Genomic DNA, 20,515 nt, shown 5'->3' with positions numbered 1-20,515 from the left:
GAGGAGGAAATTTGAGGAACCCTGTCTTATCCATCGCAGAAAGAACTCTTAATATTAATCTAATCATATTAAACAGTTGTAGAATCACAAAGCTAGCCAGGATTTTTTGAGATTAGTTGATCTGTCCCTCACCTTGAGATAAAACCTTCATGCCACAAAATTTTACTGTTTGTCGCTGAAATTTAATATATTCTTTGAGAAAAACAAGATCATTCATTCATTCGCCATATCTGTTGTGTGTGAACTATATACTAGGCACCCTTCTAGGAGCTTGGTATACATCAGTGAATAAAACAAGCGAGATCTCTACCTTCATGGAACACATAGTCTAATAGGAGAACGCAAATGACTCTATAAACTTCTGTTTAGTCAATATCAATAATTCTCACCAATAATAATACAGTAATGCTTATATGTGTTTTTAACTGGTTCTCTGATATTATAAGAAAATATTCACAAATAAATCCAACTAATAATAGGTTGTATGTGAAAGAAGAGTCTAGAATTGTTTTCATTAGCCACCCATTTTATCTTGAGATGAAAAAACTAAGGTTCAAAAATTTGATTGTGTTGGATGTATAAAGTAAGTCTTTAAATTCAGTCCACCTCTCTTAATTTTTTGACCAGTTTTTCAAATACATCTTTTCCTAAATTGACTTAAGTTATAGAGGTGTTCACAAAATTTAGTGTATTTCTCCTGTATATTAATTAGCCCTACATCTTTGGCTAATAGTTGGAGAAAAAGAAGAAGGGGTATTTAATTATTTATTTATTTACTTATTGGTACCAGGGATTGAACTGAGGAACTCTGAATAACTGAGTCAAGTCCCTGGCCCTTTTTATTTTTTAGTTTGAGAGGGTATCACTAAGTTGCTTAGGGCCTCACTAAGTTGCTGAGTCTGGCTTTGAACTTGGCATCCTCCTGCCTCAGCCTTCAACTGCTAGTTACAGGCATACACCACTGTGTCCAACAAGGAGGTGTTTATTATAAGAAAATTGAAGTTCCTCAAAATGGAAGTAGGGCTAAATTTGGGAAATAGACTTTCAAAAACTGTTAGGACTGTGTATATGCCCCCTGTTTTATTCCTCTCTAGAAAAAGTGTCTTCATGACTGAGGTCAGAATAACCTAATGGTTTCTGGACTACATTCAAATCCTGACTCTGTTACTTACTAGCTGAATGATCTGCAACAGGTCTATTAATTTCTTTAATCTTTGGTTTCCACATTTGTTAAAATTAAGATAATTTAGTGCTTGTCTAATAGGATTACAGCAAAAAAAAAAATAATATCCATGACTTTGCCCAAAAATTGTTCAATAAATATGCACATGATTATTAAATGAGAGATGTCGAGAAATGAGCTGAACTGAGGAGAACTGAGTTGGCAGGTGTGGGATTTGTCATTTAAGACAAGCTACTAAAATTAAGGTAACAATTAAGCCTTTATTCTACTTACTGTGAATCCAGAAAGAAGGTGTGGGCTCCACTAGGGTTCTGTTTTCCTTGTAGGATCATCTCAAGTCAGATGTGTCCACATATGTTGAGGCATTTGTCTCAAAGCATGGGGAGCCCCAGACACTAGGCCCTTTGCAGTTGTATGGACCTGGGAGTTAGGAGTAGTATAGTGCAAGATCTAGGAATGGATAAAGTAGGCATCATTTTGGTGACACAGAATTTTTAGTCTCATATCCTATTTAAAACAACAATCAAAAATTAGCTTATTTGAGAAAGTGACACTGGTCAGCTTTTGCAAAGGAAGTCAGTAAAAGTGATTCCTTTATACAATAAGGTTAAATAAACACTATAAATAACATTCCCTAGGTGTTAGAACAAGCTTTAGAAAAATCTGGAGGGCAGGTTGAAATTACCTAGCAAGGCTTAAAAGATACTAAAGCTTAAGCCCCACCCCTGGAGTTTCTGATTTAATGTTCTAGAGTTTGGCTGAGATATCAGATATTTTTAAAGTGTTCCAGGCTATTTTAAGATGCAACCAAAGCTGAAAACCATAGCTTTAGAGGTGTGCTTCATCACTGAGACCAGCAAGTGACCTCTGAGAATGAGACTGAGCAAAGAACAATGAATGCTGATGTGTAAGAATAATAGTATCAAACACTTCTTTAGTCTTTATGTGCCAAGAACACTTCTCAGTTTTGGACATATATTCAATCAGTTAATAGTCCCAAAAACTCTATGAAGCTGTTGTTTTTACTATTCCCATTGTACTTTATTATTATTTTTTTCTCTTTTACTATTCTAGTTTTACAGGTGAGAAAATAAGTCCAACAGCATGCCCCCATTAGAGTAGATGTTCAAACCAAAGCAGTCTAGTTGTAGAGTTTCTAATGTTTCTGGAGTTTCTAACTGCTATGATATATTACCTCTAAGTATAACGTAACAGTAATTTTATACCAAGTAGAATTATAAAAAAAGGAAAACTTATAATGGCAAAACGTCATTAAATTGGTTAAAAACCAGTTGATAACTAGGAGTACTTACTACATCTGCATAATACATTGTTGACTTATTTACATATATAATGTATATATATGTATGCATCATATGTATGTATATGTATACATATTGCTTTTCATGTTTATATTCATTTGCAGAAATCAGTTAACAAGCTCGTCTTGTTATGCAGTATAAAAGCTTTTGTTTTCAATAGCAAAGCAAGTAAACATCAGTGGTCAATTGTGTGGTGTTTTTTTTTTTTCCTCCTGACTTTTCAAAGACATTTTCTCCTGAAAGAAACTCAAGTGCTAAGACTATTCCACATAATCTAAAGAAGGACTGCTTCTTCGTGGTAATGACCAAACTGTAGGAATAGACTCTTAGGAGCATATAATCATCCTCTAGGGAGCAAGTCTTACAAATTGAACCTATTTTACAGGTAGAAAATACCATAAAGAAAATTATTGGAAGGATTACTGGCACATTGCATTCCTACACATGTCAGAGTGGAAAACATTCCAGTTTAGCTGTACAAAACATGTATCTGAGTCAACTATATATATATATATATATATATATATATATAGTATGTATGTGTATATATATATATATAGTATGTATGTGTATATATATGTATACACACACACACACACACACACACACACACACACACACACACACACATGCTTTCTTTCCCATTACAGAAGTAATATTTAGCAAAGAAATTTTGCACATTTCTAAATGGTTGGTGTTCAAGCCGATTTGCCTGCACTTTTGTAGTTTCCCCTTTAGGTTCAAAGTCTGAGAAAAACAAATAAATGCAGCCCAGTGTTTGGCAGCACACAAACCAAAGAGTAGTAGACATTTCATGTCCCACAACTGGAGCTTTAATAGCCAGGCTTCGTTTCTTCCATATGAGTACAAGCTAATAAATGCAGAGCATTCCATTCAGAATGCAATTAAGGGCTCTCTTGACTCCTGTTATTAAAGTCTACAAACTATTGAGCGTAAAATTAAAGCTGAGCAGTTCAGCTGTTTTTGACATCTAACACAGCCTGAGAAATAGTGATGTAAAACTCCAGAGTCAAAAGTCATCCCTTACAGACCATGCGCAAATGAGAAGCAAAAACACTGAGGAGAAAAGAGTAAATATATAAAACTTTATCATCAGTTTGGTGCATGCTTCTGGGCTCATGCAAATACATCAACCAGTTTGTTAAACACAAGATATTACATTGATTTTAACAGAATGCTACACGATTATTATTGTCAAAGCTCCAATGAAGGAAATAATTAGAGGACTAGCATTTTAAAGCTTTTAAAATGACTTTAGGCAATAACCAGAAAATACTATAGGAATTCTATATGTTGTAATTGGAAGGATATGGAATTGGTTCTTACATTTTTATCTCTCCTAAATTTTCTCTATACTGGCAGACCATAGAAGATAGTGGATCTTGTTTTGCCATCAGCAGTGTGACAGTTTTATAAATCTCATGCACTGCCAGGGCAACTTTTATTATTATTTTTTTAGAAAGCACTCTGCTGAATAGATAGTGTGAGATCTTGTATGCATTATCTTTATTAGTCTCTGGCCTCATTGTTAAAAAAAAAAAAAAGTAAATAGAAACAAAAGCAAAGACACAACCAGACAAAAACAACCTTCATACAGCCAGAGAAGTCAAGTTAATGAGATTTCAAACAATGAAGCCAGAGAAGTTGTTAGATAAGCCTCACACCTAACCTAAGTGAAATTCTTCCAGGTTTTCTCAGCACTATGCCTATCAGTCTTGCTATGCTGCAAGGAATATTACCTGTTGGAGATGCTAATTCAATTTGAATCTATGTGAACCTAACTCATTTTTATTGCTTATTATTGGAAGGAGTTATTACAATCAGAATATCTTGAAGTGAACCTCAGGGAGATGAAGCATTTGAACAGAAATGAAAGGAATCTTAAAAGTTGAGAAATCTTTCAAAAAGATATAAATAATCAACCTTTCCTCTGTGTGCTGCTGTTGTTTATTTCCTTTCTTATCTTTGTATATACTTTGTATCACCAGGCCTTAGGACACATAAAACATGATCCACATTTATTTTTAGTAAGTTGATTCCACAAAATTGAGAGTTCCAGAAATATTTTTGAGCAACTTTTGTTCATTTCATTTTTCTACAACTTTCCTTTACTCAATGCCCACTTAATTGCCTAAGTGGATAAAAGAGAACAGTGGAAAGATCAACACGTCTCCCTCTCTGTAAAATGGGGATAAGATTGCTACCTTCCTCAAAGGGTTGTTCCAGAATTGAACAAATTAATATAAGCACAGATCTTAAGTAAGTGACACACAATGTACACTGTAAATGTTATAATAATTGTTATAAAATAATGATGATGATTTTGCCTCTTAAATTTATTGCTAAGTTGTGAATTCCCTAGATACTATGTTGAACCAGTCATTTAAAAATTCTGAGCCTCCGTTTACTTCTTTACACATATCTTCGCTTTTACTTTAAATGGATCATGTTTATGAAAAATTCATAATATATAAAGCAAAACTGCATTAAAAAGCACTGAATGTAGATGTTAAACAGAACTAATTTAAATCCTACTTTCCTGTCTTAGTAGATATGTCAACTTAATTGAGACCTTAGTTTCATTGTGAAATAATAATGCTGCTAGCACCTTCTCAACTAGCTTTTGTGAGGCTCAAATTAGATCATGTGTAAAGATCTCAGTAAATATTTTAAGATGTACTCAATATAGGAAATAAGTGTTGTCTTAGTTTCTTATTGTTGGGTTATGCCCCATTTTGATATGTGATGAGCAGGTATATTTTATATCTAGTATTCCAAAGAATCTAAACATTTTGTACCCTAAAACCTAGTCTTTGAACATCTCAGTTCTTGATGTCCACAGCTGATAAGAGTCAGATAGCAACAACACAAAAAGAAGATTTCAGAAAGGTGAAAAATCTTCATTGTATGGGAGAGAGTTGCTGTCTCACAAGATGTATGAGAGAGACCATCTCATCAAATATTAAAATTTAAAAACAAAATGAGCAGAAAACTCATATATAGCATAAATAATGTTTGAGTCATTGCCTGTGTCTGAAGATGATATATACTTACCTATTTTACCTAATCCAATTGTTTTTTGTTGTTATTTCAACAAGAAAAGTGCTTTAGAATTTTAAAAACATTGATCATATTTAATTATATTTAAACAAGGGTATAATTAAGAAAAAGTTGGAAAATGTTAATTGTTTGTCCAGAGGATTGGTGAAACAAATTGCTTCAAAGTTTTGTGGTTAATCTAGTCGTAAATATTTAAACTGTTCAGTACACCAAAATCCCATGGTCATGTTGGTGCTGATGGATATCATTTATTGGACCCTCCATTTGACCCAGCTATCCCACTCCTTGGCCTATACCCAAAGGACTTAAAATCAGCATACTACAGAGATACAGCCACATCAATGTTCATAGCTGCTCAATTCACAATAGCCAGACTGTGGAACCAACCTAGATGCCCTTCAATTGATGAGTGGATAAAGAAATTGTGGTATATATATACAATGGAATATTACTCAGCCATAAAGAATGATAAAATTATGGCATTTGCAGGCAAATGGATGAAATTGGAGAATATCATGCTAAGTGAGATAAGCCAATCTCAAAAAGCCAAAGGACGAATGATATCGCTAATAAGTGGAGGATGACACATAATGGGGGGGAGGGAAGGGTTAGTGTTAGGGTTAGAGTTAGGGTTAGGGAGGGGGGCAAGTATGGAGGAAGGAAGGACTGTATAGAGGGTAAAGAGGGGTGGGAGGGGTGGGGGAAGGGAAAAAAATAACAGAATGAATCAAACAACATTACTCTATGTAAATTTATGATTACACAAATGGAATGCCTCTACGCCATGTAAAAACAGAGAAACAACATGTATCCCATTTGTTTACAATAAAAAAATAAATTAAAAAAAATAAATAAATAAAGTAAACTGACAATAGGTTCTCCAAACTTAAAAAACAACCCTAGGGCATACAGAAAAGAAACCCCCATGTTTGCAAACTTTGGCAGCTTAGACATACTTATCATGAATAATATTCTAACCTAAGAGCTACTTGTTAACGCTGAAATTGGGTAAATGTAGTTGTAAAATATGAAGATAGCACATTGGAAATTTAGCTCCTCACTTAATGTGACCAGTGTCATATTTTCCACCATTATTATTTGGTCTAATCCTCTTGAAATAACTAGAAAAACTGGATATAAGAAATGTGATTGATGATAGACTTCCTTTGACCTCAGAAGAGAACAGAAGCTGAAAAGACATTTCATAAAGTTCACAATTTGGCAAAAGGACTACAATATCTCTGATAATTAGACTTTCAACACATTTGGATTTGCTAATTGGATCTAAGTTCTAATTAGACTTTTTTATGTAACTAAGAATGACATATCATTGTATGAATTTAATGTGCTTTTACAGTTGAAACCGACAATTAGCAGCCTTTTCCAAATTATATTAATAAAGAAAAAGCTGGTTGTGTTGTTTTTATTGTGTTATCTTCTTTTACAATATATTGTATACATTTGAGTTTTCTTAATTAAACACCTATGGGAACTCAAAGAAAAACCTGACTTTCTACAGGAAGCACCTAAGTCATTTATTTGTGAGGGAAACTTGCCAATATGCTGATGACTTTGGAAACCACAAACAAAATGCAATATAAGAAAATAAATCATAGTCATCAGAAGGAAACAGCGCAAACAAGCAGGTGCCCTGATAATCATTCAGTTAATCAAAATAGTCTTCAAATATGACTAGAGCTCTGTTACATTTTACAAGTGTGCAAATGTAGAATAGATTCCCAAAAGTAAGGGCTCATGGAGGTGAAATCAGAGTTAATAGCATGATATTTCTTCCCAAGGTGTGCATTGCAATATTCTCTTCACTGCTTTCATTCTTTGAGTTGTTATCTTCAAATCAAAGTCGCATCAACTGTTTCTTTTCTCTTTATTTCTGAGTGAGACTCATCAATTTTTATCCCATTGTGATTTATATAGTCAGTTATTTTTAAACTAGTAACCCTATTATAAGCGTTGAGAACTACAAGAGGGTATAAAATTAAGCCAACATTTTGGAGAGTGAAGAGCCGTGAATAATTGTACAACTTTTCTTTTTAAAGGCTGCTACCAAAATATGCAAACAAATCTGTAGCATTGACAAAAAGGCAAATTATGTTGCTTTATACACTGTGAATGTTATGGGGCGCAACTTAAGAACAGATCAATCATCACTGAGAAGTCCAAATTTGAGAGTCTTTATTAAGCTGGCCAGCTGACTGTCTCACACAATCCCCCCAAAAAAGTTATATACATGATATTTTTCCTCAAATAAAATCATTTGCCCTTTTAAAAACATTAAAATATTTAAAATATTTAATAGTTATTTTTCCAAGTAAAAACAGGTAAGAGCAAACTAAAATATTAATGCTATAAGAAAATTAAACTGGTGCAGTAATTGATATATTAGAGTAGATGTTATTCCAGAATTATTAACCCTATTATTTTTTCAATTAGTGCATTACTGTGACTGAGTTATTGGTGTATATATAACTCCTCATTAAGTCAGATGTCCTCCATGAGCCTCCTAAGACATGTTGGGCACTGTCATATGCTAGAAGGTGATATTTACAAGCAGGAAAAAGCATTTCTGATTGCTTCATTTGCTGCTAATAAAGAAAACCCATGCAGGGCCCTTTCTATTCTAATTATTCCAAGAGTTATCACACGATTCTCTGTAAGGTCTCTTCAGTGGTGACTGGACTGTTCTTTAGGCAGAAAAGTGACCAAAGCTATTTTATCTTTCAGCTTGGGTGCTGGAATCCTGTCACAGGTCTGAATGGGTCACTGACTGACAAGAAACTGGAGAATAACATGCGTGGAGTGGTTTTACGTGTGGTGACTGTTCTGGTAAGTCTCATACAAGCTTGATTTTGGCTTCTAGAGGTTCCTGTATCCTTTATTTCTTCATGTTTTATTAGCTGGCTCTGTAATCTTAAAAGAACTTTTAGTAAATCTTGATTACCTATGATATTTTAATGGTCATATTTTCTAGCCTTCAATTATACCCATCAGGATGAGATTTTTCAGGCCTTTCTTTAATTATAGTGCTTTTTTCAGGAACTTTCTTAGACATTTTATACTCAATTTTATCCTTCTAGAGTTTTCTACTCATGAAGTGGAGTTTTCCCCCAGGTATTCTCTCACTGGAACTGTAGTATGCATAAGGGAAGATAAACAAAAGTAGATAAAATATAGTACATTCAGTAATGATGAAATATTAGTAGACAAAGCAATTCTTTTCTAATAAAGACTTACTTCCAAGACAAGATCATTCAATTATTTAATAGGCATTTATTGAGTATCCCCTGTATCATCAGCTCAGTGCTAACTACTGGGGACACTGACAAATAAAATAAGCAGATATGATTCTGTCTTTATGAGTCTTAGGTACTGATTCTATGAATGGAATTGTCCACATGAAACATCAGTTTTAACTCCATTTAGTCATTAAAAAATGAGTAAATGGTAACTATTATAATTGTTGTATACATTATTATTTTCTCTTTTAATAAGGATATTAAAAAGTAATAGAAATATTATTTTAATAGAAATATTCTTAAGGCATAAAATACTCAAGTGGCTACTGCCCAAACACCCACAGATCATGATGACATGCATGCTTCTTGCTATTCCAAATGTTTCATCTTTTGCTAATATAGTATATGCCAAAACCAAATAGCCCATATGTACTTTTTTTTCTTTAGAAAATCCAATCCATTTTTAAATTTGAAAAGAATCTCCTATAGGCTAAATTAATTACAGAATTAGTAAATGGGAGAGGCAGTCTTTTTGATATGTTGATGATAATTGGGTTTTCATCAAAGTTTACAGCACCAACCCTATTTAGAAATTAAACCTAACTTAATTTCAACATTTAAAAAATGTGTCTGTGAATAATCTCTATAAAAGGAAATTCAAATGAGTAATCCAATCTCCCTTTTTGGTAACCTATAATTTATTTTTACTTATTGTTTTAATATGTTTTTTTTTAATTTGGTAACTGATTATTTTATGAATAACTTACAACTTAAATGTGACGGTGCTTCTCTAGGTACCTAAGGGTGTAGATATGCATTTGCACTTATTTACTAATATTTTTAAAAGGCATGTAAAATGCAGCACACTACGGTCTCCTAGTGACTTTCATGTAAACTCCAGTGACAGCTGCACTAAAAGACAATATATATGCTTTGTTTTTCATTAAAAAAACAAATTTCTAAAGCCAATTAACCTTACTCTACTGTTAAGCAAATATTTAGTGTTTACTATATAATAGACTTGGTAATGGATATAAGATAAATAATACATAGACTTTATCCTTAAAATGTGCATCTGATCTTGTTAGGAAGATTCATATACAATGAAGTAGATAAGATTTATTAGGTGCTTACTGTGTGCCAGCTACAATACTAAGTCCTTGGTGTATATTAACTTATTTGTTCCATACTATTCCCTGGAAATGGGGACTGTTCTGATCCCAGGAATATGAAAGAGGGAACCAAGACATTCAGGGGTGGATGTGAAAAAAATGTGAGAGGTTATATAGATAGGAAGAGAGAGTTTTAATTCAAATCCAGAAAGCCTTGACCTGGACTTCTTAACTCCCGTTCTTAATGACACATTATACTCTCTCCACTCTTACTGTGATAAGTGTGAGAATTGAAGTATCTATTGGATTTTATGTGACTTGAGAATTGGAAATGTTTAACTCTGAATAAGGCGAAAGTGAGTTTTATTGAGAAAACTTCAAAGGGCCAATTATTTTCAATTCATTTCTAGACTGAATAGAACGATTGCTATTTTGTTCATGAAATGGTTGTGCTTCACACTGAGCTAATGCTTGCGTACCCCAGGTTCACCTTCAGGACTCATAATGGTCTCTCTTTCCTGCAAGCTCAGCCCGGCTCAGATCCTAAATGTGGTTAGTGAGTGGAGTTAGGGAAACATTGTTTTCCCCAAGGCTTCTGTGATGCACTTGACAGTTGAGGACCCAGTTGAGTGAAAAGTTGTTACATTTATTACATTCCCACAATATACAGTCATTATACTTAATAATCTTGCATGTCTCCTGATTCTTGTAGGGGAACAAAAACCAGTACTGACCTTCTTAGTTAGTTCCTACAAGCACCTTTCCAGGTCCATCTCTCAATGACATGACTTTGCAAATTTCTTCCACCCCAAACAGAATCATACTCCCCTCAATCCACTCAGCAACTATACAATACAATTTCAGTGCTAAACCGCACTACCCTGGAACTAGGACTTGGTCTACACTGGATTTGATCTGACCACCTAAACACCACATTCTTATAGTCCAAGGACTTATTTCCAACACTTTCCAAAGAGAGAAAGAGAAGGGCCTGAGTATAAATCCCCTGAATGAAGTTCTTTTAGTTTTTGTTTAGCTTTTAGATATTATAACTGAAATACAGTCTCAGCCTTACCCATTCCCCTTTATTTTTTCAGGAAACTTATATTATCAATTGCACACAGGCTAGTAAAATTGATTTTCCTTTCCTAAGTCTCAAAATCTCCAACCTTATCATTGTTAATGATATTTATTTGACTTGAGAATAATAATATAATTTATATATTAAACCAAATAATTCAACATTATATTGTTTGTGACTGGAGGGGCAAATAACTGGTATATTTCATTGAGGACAATTAAGTGAAAGAATTATTGAAAAAGATATAAATATAGTTAAAGGAATCAACAAGGGGGTCTTGAAACACCAGGAGCTTGCATTAGCTAGAATGGGAGGAGGGGTCCACTCAAGGTAGCCGTGAACTTTGGTGAAGGAAGAGAATGGAGGAGGAGCATCACTGCCCAAATCACAACCAGGCATCGAAAAGGTAGGAAGAGAGGGTACTGCAGACCCATTCCTCTGGTCTTTCCATCTCTTTTTATTATCTTCAATCACAAATCCAAGCAGAAGTCAGAAGGTAAGGGAACCCAGGTAATGAAGACCATGAGCATTAGGCTTCCAGGACACCGACGGAGCAGGGCCGTGAAGGTGCAGTGAGTCTGCAGGGGAAATGGGGAGACACCAGCACCAGCACCTCCATATTTAGTAAGACCTATTACGAGCATGTTTTATGGGTCAATTTATTTAATTCTTATAAAACACTATAAGAGACATACTAATTAGAGCAATTAAAAACAGCACAGAAAAGTTAACTAAATTTCTATGGCCATGTCGCTAACAAGAGCTAGAGATAAGTTTCAAGCCTAGAAACCCCACTTTTGGAAGCCATGTCCTTAGCTCCTCTGCCTCCTGCATCAGACTACACTCTATGTATTACATTTAAATTAAGTAGGGTGTACCTAGTGAGATCTGAGGATTGCATGCTATTGAATTGTAGCATAGTAGTATATTTCTGAATGGCATCCCATGAACATAACTTTATTTTTTCATCATCACCAAAGTGACAGAAATGTTTATTAGAAATGAAGGGAAAAAGAAAGAAGGGAAATAAAAGGAAGTCCCAACAGTTGGAGCTCTGCTAATCTCTCTGTTTCCGTATGTTGCCAGTTGATATCTGCTTCCTATCAAGGGGATCAAATGCTTTGTTACAAAGAAATTATGAAGATTTTTTCCTTTTAAATTTCTTCAGTGGTAAAAGCATAAATTGCTACAAGTTATCCCTTATTTCATTTGTTATTTTTCATGGTAACTACCCCACCGCACACAAAAAAAGCTATTGGAAACATCACTGTGTAATAAATATAACATGAAAATAATTTAAATATAACATAACATATATAAAAATAATATGGAAAGAAATTGGGAATGAGTGAAAAGAAAGTCATGAGAAGCTATGTAGAAGGATAATACTTGATAAACATAAACTAGAATTTGGAAGGAGTTTTTATTTACCTGTTGGACTTAAAACACATGCCATCTCTAATGATATATACACCTCATAAAATCATTTGAGAAGTATTGAGAACCTTCTAGTTCCTTGGGGTACATGCAATACAGTGATCCTTACTTTAGGGAATTTCATATAGCAGGACAACTTCTGAAGCTCTCAAAATGGTTTTGAAAAAATACAGTGTCATTGTCCTAAATTAAATATACAGTATAATACTTCTTTCCCCAAAATTATCATAAAAATGATTCAATAACCTTGTATAAATAAATGATTAGAAGTTCATGATAATGATTTTTCTGTATTTCATAAGTTAAAAAACAATTTTTTCTATTTTAACACCTCTGAAATTAGGATGCATTTTTCAGTTGCTATTTGCAAGTATAATTGGCACCATTTTTGTCTTTATTAGCAATGTGTAAAAATAATTGTGCATCATATGATAGAAAACATTTTAGTTCAAATAATCCATGGTATATTTACAACATTAAATTAACAGATATATCTAGAAAGTTAAATTCAAAACTACTGGACAAAAAGCCATAATAAGGGGAAGGTTATTTTGAAAACAACTTGAAAAGAAAAGAAACAACAGTAGGAAATGAAACCATTTGAAAAAAGTAGTACAGTAATTGCAACAACAATAACAAAAATATCATTCAAGCTAAAACTGTTGTTACAAAGAAACATAAAAGTAGGAAATACACAAAAAAGTAAGAAATGTAGGAAATATACAAACATAGCAAAAGTTGTGTGAATTAATATCATGCAAAACAAGATTCACACTCTGTGCTGGGAATAATATGTGATCTCCCTAAACAATCCACCATAAGAAGAGTTATTTGCCTGGCCATAGCAGGCAGCTGCCTTCTGAATTAGCATTTTAAAAGTAATCTCTTTTTCCTAAAATTCTCCATTATTAGTTTCTTCTTGAAGTTATTTCCAGCAGGCCTTATTTCCCTGTGAAAATTCACATGTGGTCTGAAAGAGGTACAATATTATCATATAGTACTTTCTACAATTATTGGCCTTGACTCAAAAACTATTAATTAAGTACATATTGTAAGCTAAGCATTCTGCTAACTTCCAGAGACAATATATATGAATAAATGAGAGAGAACTCAAGCAAGTAAAAGACAAGTATGACAGTTTTTATTATCTAACTTCAGAAGTGACATTCATAGACTTGGTGAATCTAGGGGGAAATTTTATTCCCCATTTCACTGTGTTCTTTTATCCAAACCTCTCTGCAAGTCTCTTTCATTATACTTATATTTAATAATTTCACCAATGATGGACTCTCCCACTAAACTCTAAGTACCAATAAACACAAAGTTGTTTTTTCCTTATAATGCCTGGCACAAAGAACAATTTTTAAAATATTGTATTGAATGAACAAATTAGAGTATTCTGATAATCTGAAGAGAGGTGTCTGTGTGTGTTTGTGTTGGGGTATGGAAGAGAAAGGGAAGGGAAGGGAGGGAATAAAGAAAACTCTAAGTGCAATTTTAAAAATTAAAAAGAGTTGAACACAAACTGCCAGAATACGTGGTGTTAAGATTCCTAATTCTTTAATTTCCATCTACCAAATCCAAATTTTCAAAAGGGATGCAAAAGATACCCTAGATGGATAGGTATTCTGTTTTTCATCCCTGAATTCAGTTATCTTGGTGAACTGAACCAGACAATCTAGGTGGAATCCTGGAGGCTCTTTCTATTTTATTTACATTATATTTATTGTTTTTACTTTTTTTATTAATTTTTTTATTAATTTTTACAGACTGCATTTTGATTCATTGTACACAAATGGGGGTACAACTTTTCATTTCTATTGTTGTATACAACAGATTCATACCATTCATGTAATCATAAATATACATAGGGCAATACTGTCTGTTTCATTCTATTATCTTTCCATCCCCCACCCCATCCCACCCCATTTTCCTCTACACCATCCAAAGTTCTTTCATTCTTCTTTTCCCCCTGCCACCCACCCCTCATTATATATAGTCATCCACTTATCAGAGAAAACATTCGAACTTTGGTTTTTTTGGCTTGGCCTATTTCACTTAGCATGATATTTTCCAGTTTCATCCATTTACCAACAAATGCCATAATTTTATTCTTCTTTATGGCCAAGTAATATTCCATTGTGTATATATACCACAGTTTCTTTATCCATTCATCAATTGAAGGGCATCCCAGTTGGTTCCACAGTCTAGCTATGAATTGAGCTGCTATGAACATTGATGTAGCTGTATCTCTGTAGTATGCTGGGTTTTAAGTCCTTTGGGCATAAATCTAGGAGTGGGATAGCTGGGTCAAATGGTGGGTCCATTCCATGTTTTCTGAGGAATCTGCATAGTGCTTTCCAGAGTGCCTGCACCAATTTGCAACTCTACCAGCAATGTGTGAGTGTGCCTTTTCCCGCACGTGCACACCAACACTTATTTTTGCTTGTGTTCTTGATAATAGCCATTCTAATTGGAGTTAGATGAAATCTTAGGGTGGTTTTCATTTGTATTTCTCTAATTACTAGGGATGATGAGCACTTTTTCATATATTTGTTGATCACCTGTATATCTTCTGTGAAGTGTCTGCTCATTTCCTTAGCCCATTTATTGATTGGGTTCTTTGTATTTTTGGTGTAAAGTTTTGTGAGTTCTTTATAAACTTTGGAGATTAGTGCTCTCTCTGAAGTGTGTGTGGAAAAGATTTTCTCCCACTCTGTAGGCTCTCTTTTCACATTATTGATTGTTTCCCGTGCTGAGAAAAAAACTTTTTAGTTTGAATCTATCCCATTTATTGATTCTTGCTTTTATTTCTTGCGCTATGGGGGGTCTTGTTAAGGAAGTCTGGTCCTAAGCCGACATGATAGAGATTCGGGCCTACTTTTTCTTCTATTTGATGAAGGGTCTCAAGACTAATTCCTAGATCCTTAATCCATTTCAAGTTGAGTTTTGTACAGGGTGAGAAATAGGGATTTAATTTCATTTTACTGTGTATGAATTTCCAGTTTACCAAGCACCATTTGTTGAATGGGCTATCTTTTCTCTATTGTAAGTTTTTGGCACCTTTGTCTAGTGATGAGGTTACTGTACTTATGTGAGAGATAGGGGTTTAAACAAGTCCTTAGTCACATGCTTCTCCCTGTTTCCCTCTGAAAAATATTCTGGTTTCTCACATTCCCCAAACTTCCAGAAACACCTTAACTAGGTCCATGTCTCCACACTCAAAGCCCAAATAAAGGAAAAAACTTAATCTCCTCCAGTGTTTGTAGTTTCTAAGATATTTACCTCTTCTCCCAGAATCTCTTCCTCCACTCACAGAAGTGAGAGAGATAGGAGTGAATATTTGCTACCCTCTCAGCCTCCTCAGATAATCATGTCTTAACATTCCAACTCAAATTCCTCATGCCATGTAGGTGCTGCTGCCGGTGGCTCCTTAGGTTCCCATCCATCCATGTATACATCCAACCCAACATTATTTATTCATTATCTTCTCTATGTGAGCTAGGTGCTAGGGGTGCCGAGGTAAACAAAATGATGTGGTCAGTGCTGTCATGGAGCATGATGTCTCTTGGGGAAAACTCATATCACTCAAACGCAGTTACTAATGAATAGCTAGACTAGGGATATCAGAAAATAATTGTCTAGGGAGAACTTCTTCTGCTGTATCTCTTCAATGTGAAGGACCTTTATCCATATTCTAGAAGTCTCCCAGAACACAACTTGGAAGATGGAAGATGTATAGAGGACTTGTGCAACAAGACTCTGTACCCGTAATAAACATCCACATTATAGGACTGGGTTGTGACTCAGTGGAAGTGTGCTTGCCTTGCATGTTTAAGGCACTGGGTCCAATCCTCAGCACTATGTAAAAAACTAACTAAATAAAAAATTAGTGTGCCCATCTACAACTCAAACTTCTTAAAAATCTACATTATATTATTAATCAAAGCCTAAAATCAGTAGCAATTTAATCATGTAGAATCTATATGCTTTTTGAACAATTGTTATCTTATAAAATCTGTAGTTTTGATCTGTCACTTAGTTTTATATTTAGTATCTGTAATATATATAAAGAAAATTAAGGCGATCCAAGATGGCGGACTAGAGGGTGACTGCATCTCCAGTCGCTCCAGAACCCAGGATTCAAGAAGGGGAGGCATTGAGAGACTTGGACTAAAATAGAACCACGGGGTGAGTCTCCCCCACCCAGTGAAGCTCAGCTGGGTGGCAGCCCCAGATTCGGGCGGCTTATTAGAGTAGGGCAGGGCAGATAGAGTCTCCCCCAGGCAGCCCTGAGCACTCTGGCGGTGGGCTCCTCCCACAGGGCCAGATTCTCCAGCTTCTCAGAGCAGGCCCCCCAGTGAGAGCCTTTCTGCACAGAACCAGCGCATGGCCACCTCCAGCCCGCCCCGCGGACAGCTTTGGCCGCCCGCAGGTTGCTTCAGAGACCAGCACAGGGCAGCCAGGGACTTCCCCAAGCAGCCCGACTCCCTCCGGCGGGAAGTGCCTTTCTAGGCTAGCTTCTCGGAGCAGACCACCCAGTGAGAGCCTTTTTACACAGAGCCAGCCACAAGTCCCCAAGCCAGCGGAGACCTCCAACCCACAAGCAGCCTCTGGGACCAGAGTAGGGCAGCCAGAGACCTCTCCAGGTCTCTCTCCTTGGAACCAGAAGCGGGCTAGGGGCAGCGTTCTTTGGAAGCACTGCATTATCAAGTTACTCCAAGACTTCAGGCTACTGAAGGCTGGTAGGTGATATACTGCAAATCTACAGGGACACTATAAGCCAATAAAGGAAATCTGCAATATCAAAGAGTCCCACTGACATCTGACCAATATGAGAAAACAAGGGAAGAAAATGTCCCAAACAAACCTAGATACTATATCAATAAAACCCAGTGACAGCACAGCAGAAGAAATATCAGAAAGGGAGTTCAGAATGTACATAATTAAAACAATCAGGGAAGCAAACGAGGAGATGAAAGAGCAAATGCAGGCATTAAGTGATCACACCAATCAACAGTTAAAAGAGCAAATACGGGAAGCAAAAGATCATTTCAATAAAGAGTTAGAGATACTGAAAAAAAAACAAACAGAAATCCTGGAAATGAAGGAAACAATAAACCAAGTTAAAAACTCCATAGAAATCATAACCAATAGGATAGAACACCTGGAAGACAGAACCTCAGATACTGAAGACAAAATATTCAATCCTGAAAACACAGTTGACCAAAGAGAAAAGATGGTAAGAAATCATGAACAGAATCTACAATTATAGGATATCATGAAGAGGCCAAATTTAAGAATTATTGGGATTGAGGAAGGCTTGGAGAAACAAACCAAAGGAATGAACAATCTATTCAATGAAATAATATCAGAAAATTTCCCAAATCTCAAGAATGAAATGGAAAACCAAGTACAGGAGGCTTATAGGACTCCAAATATACAAAATTACAACAGACCCACACATTATTATGAAAATACCTAACATACAAAATAAAGACAGAATTTTAAAGGCCACGAGAGAAAAGAATCAGATTACATTCAGGGGGAAACCAATAAGAATATCAGCAGATTTTTCAATCCAGACCCTAAAAGCTAGAAGGTACTGGAACAACATTTACCAAGCCCTGAAAGAAAACGGATGCCAACCAAGAATCTTATACCCAGCAAAACTTACTTTCAGATTTGACGATGGGATAAGATCCTTCCATGATAAACAAAAGCTAAAGGAATTTACAAAAAGAAAGCCAGCATTACAGAACATTCTCAACAAAATAATCCATGAGGAAGAGATGAAAAACAACGAAGCAAATCAGCAACGGGAGGAACTAGCCTAAAGGAATTGTCAAAGAAGGGTGAAACCAAATCATGTCAAAAAACAAAAATGAGTCAAATGACTGGGAATACAAATCATATCACAATAATAACCCTGAATGTTAATGGCCTGAACTCATCAATCAAAAGACATAGACTGGCAGATTGGATTAAAAAGAAAAATCCAACAATATGCTGCCTGCAAGAGACTCATCTCATAGAAAGAGATACCCATAGACTAAAGGTGAAAGGATGGGAAAAAACATACCATGCACACGGACACAGCAAAAAAGCTGCAGTATCCATCCTCATTTCACAATAGCATCAAAAAAAAAAATACTTGGGAATCAATCTCATAAAAGAGGTGAAAGACCTCTACAATGAGAACTACAGAACACTAAAGAAAGAAATTAAAGAAAACCTTAGAAGATGGAAAGATCTCCCATGTTCTTGGATAGGCAGAATTAATATTGTCAAAATGGCCATACTACCTAAAGTGCTATACAGATTCAATGCAATTCCAATTAAAATCCCAATGATGTACCTCACAGAAATAGAGCAAGCAATTATGAAATTCATCTGGAAGAATAAAAAACCCAGAATAGCTAAAGCAATTCTCAGTAGAAAGAGTGAAGCAGGGTGTATTGCAATACCAGATCTTCAACTCTACTACAAAGCAATAGTAACAAAAACGGCATGGTATTGGTACCAAAATAGACAGGTAGATCAATGGTACAGAATAGAGGACACGGACACAAACCCAAATAAATATAATTTTCAAAGGTGCCAAAAATATACAATGGAGAAATGACAGCCTCTTCAACAAATGGTGCTGGGAAAACTGGAAAACCATATGCAACAGAATGAAATTAAACCCCTATCTCTCACCCTGCACAAAACTCAACTCAAAATGGATCAAGGACCTGAGAATCAGACCAGAGACCCTGCAGATTATAGAAGAAAAAGTAGGTCCAAACCTTCAACTTGTTGGCTTAGGAGCAGGCTTCCTTAACAGGACTCCCATAGCATAAGAAATAAAAGCAAGAATCAACAACTGGGACAGATTCAAACTAAAAAGCTTTCTCTCAGCAAAGGAAACTATCAGTAATGTGAAGAGAGAGCCTACAGAGTGGAATATCTTTGCCACTTATACTTCAGATAGAGCGCCAATTTCCAGAATCTATAAAGAACTCAAAAAACTCTACACCAAGAATACAAATAATCCAATCAACAAATGGGCTAAGGAAATGAACAGACACTTCACAGAAGAAGATCTACAAGCAATCAACAGATATATAAAAAAATATTCAACATCTCTAGTAATAAGAGAAATGCAAATCAAAACTACCCTAAGATTTCATCTCGCCCCAATTAGAATGGCGATTATCAAGAACACAAACAACAATAGGTGTTGGCGAGGATGTGGGGAAAAAGGTACACTCATACATTGCTGGTGGGGTTGCAAACTAGTGCAGCCACTCTGGAAAGCAGTATGGAGATTCCTCAGAAAGCTTGGAATGGAACCACCATTTGACCCAGCTATCCCACTCCTTGGCCTATACCCAAAGGACTTAAAATCAGCATACTACAGAGATACAGCCACATCAATGTTCATAGCTGCTCAATTTTCTATAGCCAGATTGTGGAACCAACCTAGATGCCCTTCAGTTGATGAATGGATAAAGAAACTGTGGCATATATACACAATGGATTATTACTCAGCCATGAAAAATGATAAAATTATGGCATTTGCAGGCAAATGGATGAAATTGGAGAATATCATGCTAAGTGAGATAAGCCAATCTCAAAAACCCAAAGGACGAATGATCTCGCTGATAAGCGGATGAGGAAATATAATGGGGGGTAGGAGGGGTTAGCATTAGGGCTAAGGTTAGGTTTAGGGTTAGGGATAAGGAGGGTGGTAAGAATGGAGGAAGGAAGGACTGTACAGAGGGAAAAGAGGGGTCGGAGGAGTGGGGGGAAGGGAAAAAATAACAGAATGAATTTAAAAAAAAAAGAAAATTAAGAATTATTTTCTATTTTCAAAGGAATCAAGACCATTAAAACTTTTGACATAGTTGATAATAGGAAATTGCTTAATATGTTCATGATATGTCCAAAGAACTATGGGCTCTTAATTAAAACAAAAACAAAGTTTTAACTGAAAATATGAAGAATGGTCACAAGATACAAGTTTTACTCTTAAGTTTCTGTACTTGATAGAACGTTGA

General features: G+C 35.3%; 1 protein-coding gene across 5 annotated transcripts in view; it reads left to right on the top strand.

Annotated features, from left to right (window-relative positions):
- Positions 1–20,515, top strand: part of GRID2 (glutamate ionotropic receptor delta type subunit 2) — a 1,449,748-nt gene that overhangs the window by 1,056,148 nt on the left and 373,085 nt on the right. For all 5 annotated transcript variants that reach the window (XM_079153230.1, XM_079153229.1, XM_079153231.1 and 2 more), the window contains exon 9: positions 8,329–8,430. In XM_079153230.1, coding sequence (XP_079009356.1) covers positions 8,329–8,430 — 102 coding nt within the window. The remainder of the gene's footprint in view (positions 1–8,328; positions 8,431–20,515) is intronic.

This window comes from Sciurus vulgaris (assembly GCF_902686455.1).
Source record: "Sciurus vulgaris genome assembly, chromosome: 9".
Taxonomy (NCBI): domain Eukaryota; kingdom Metazoa; phylum Chordata; class Mammalia; order Rodentia; family Sciuridae; genus Sciurus; species Sciurus vulgaris.
This window is presented reverse-complemented; position numbering and strand designations above follow the sequence as displayed.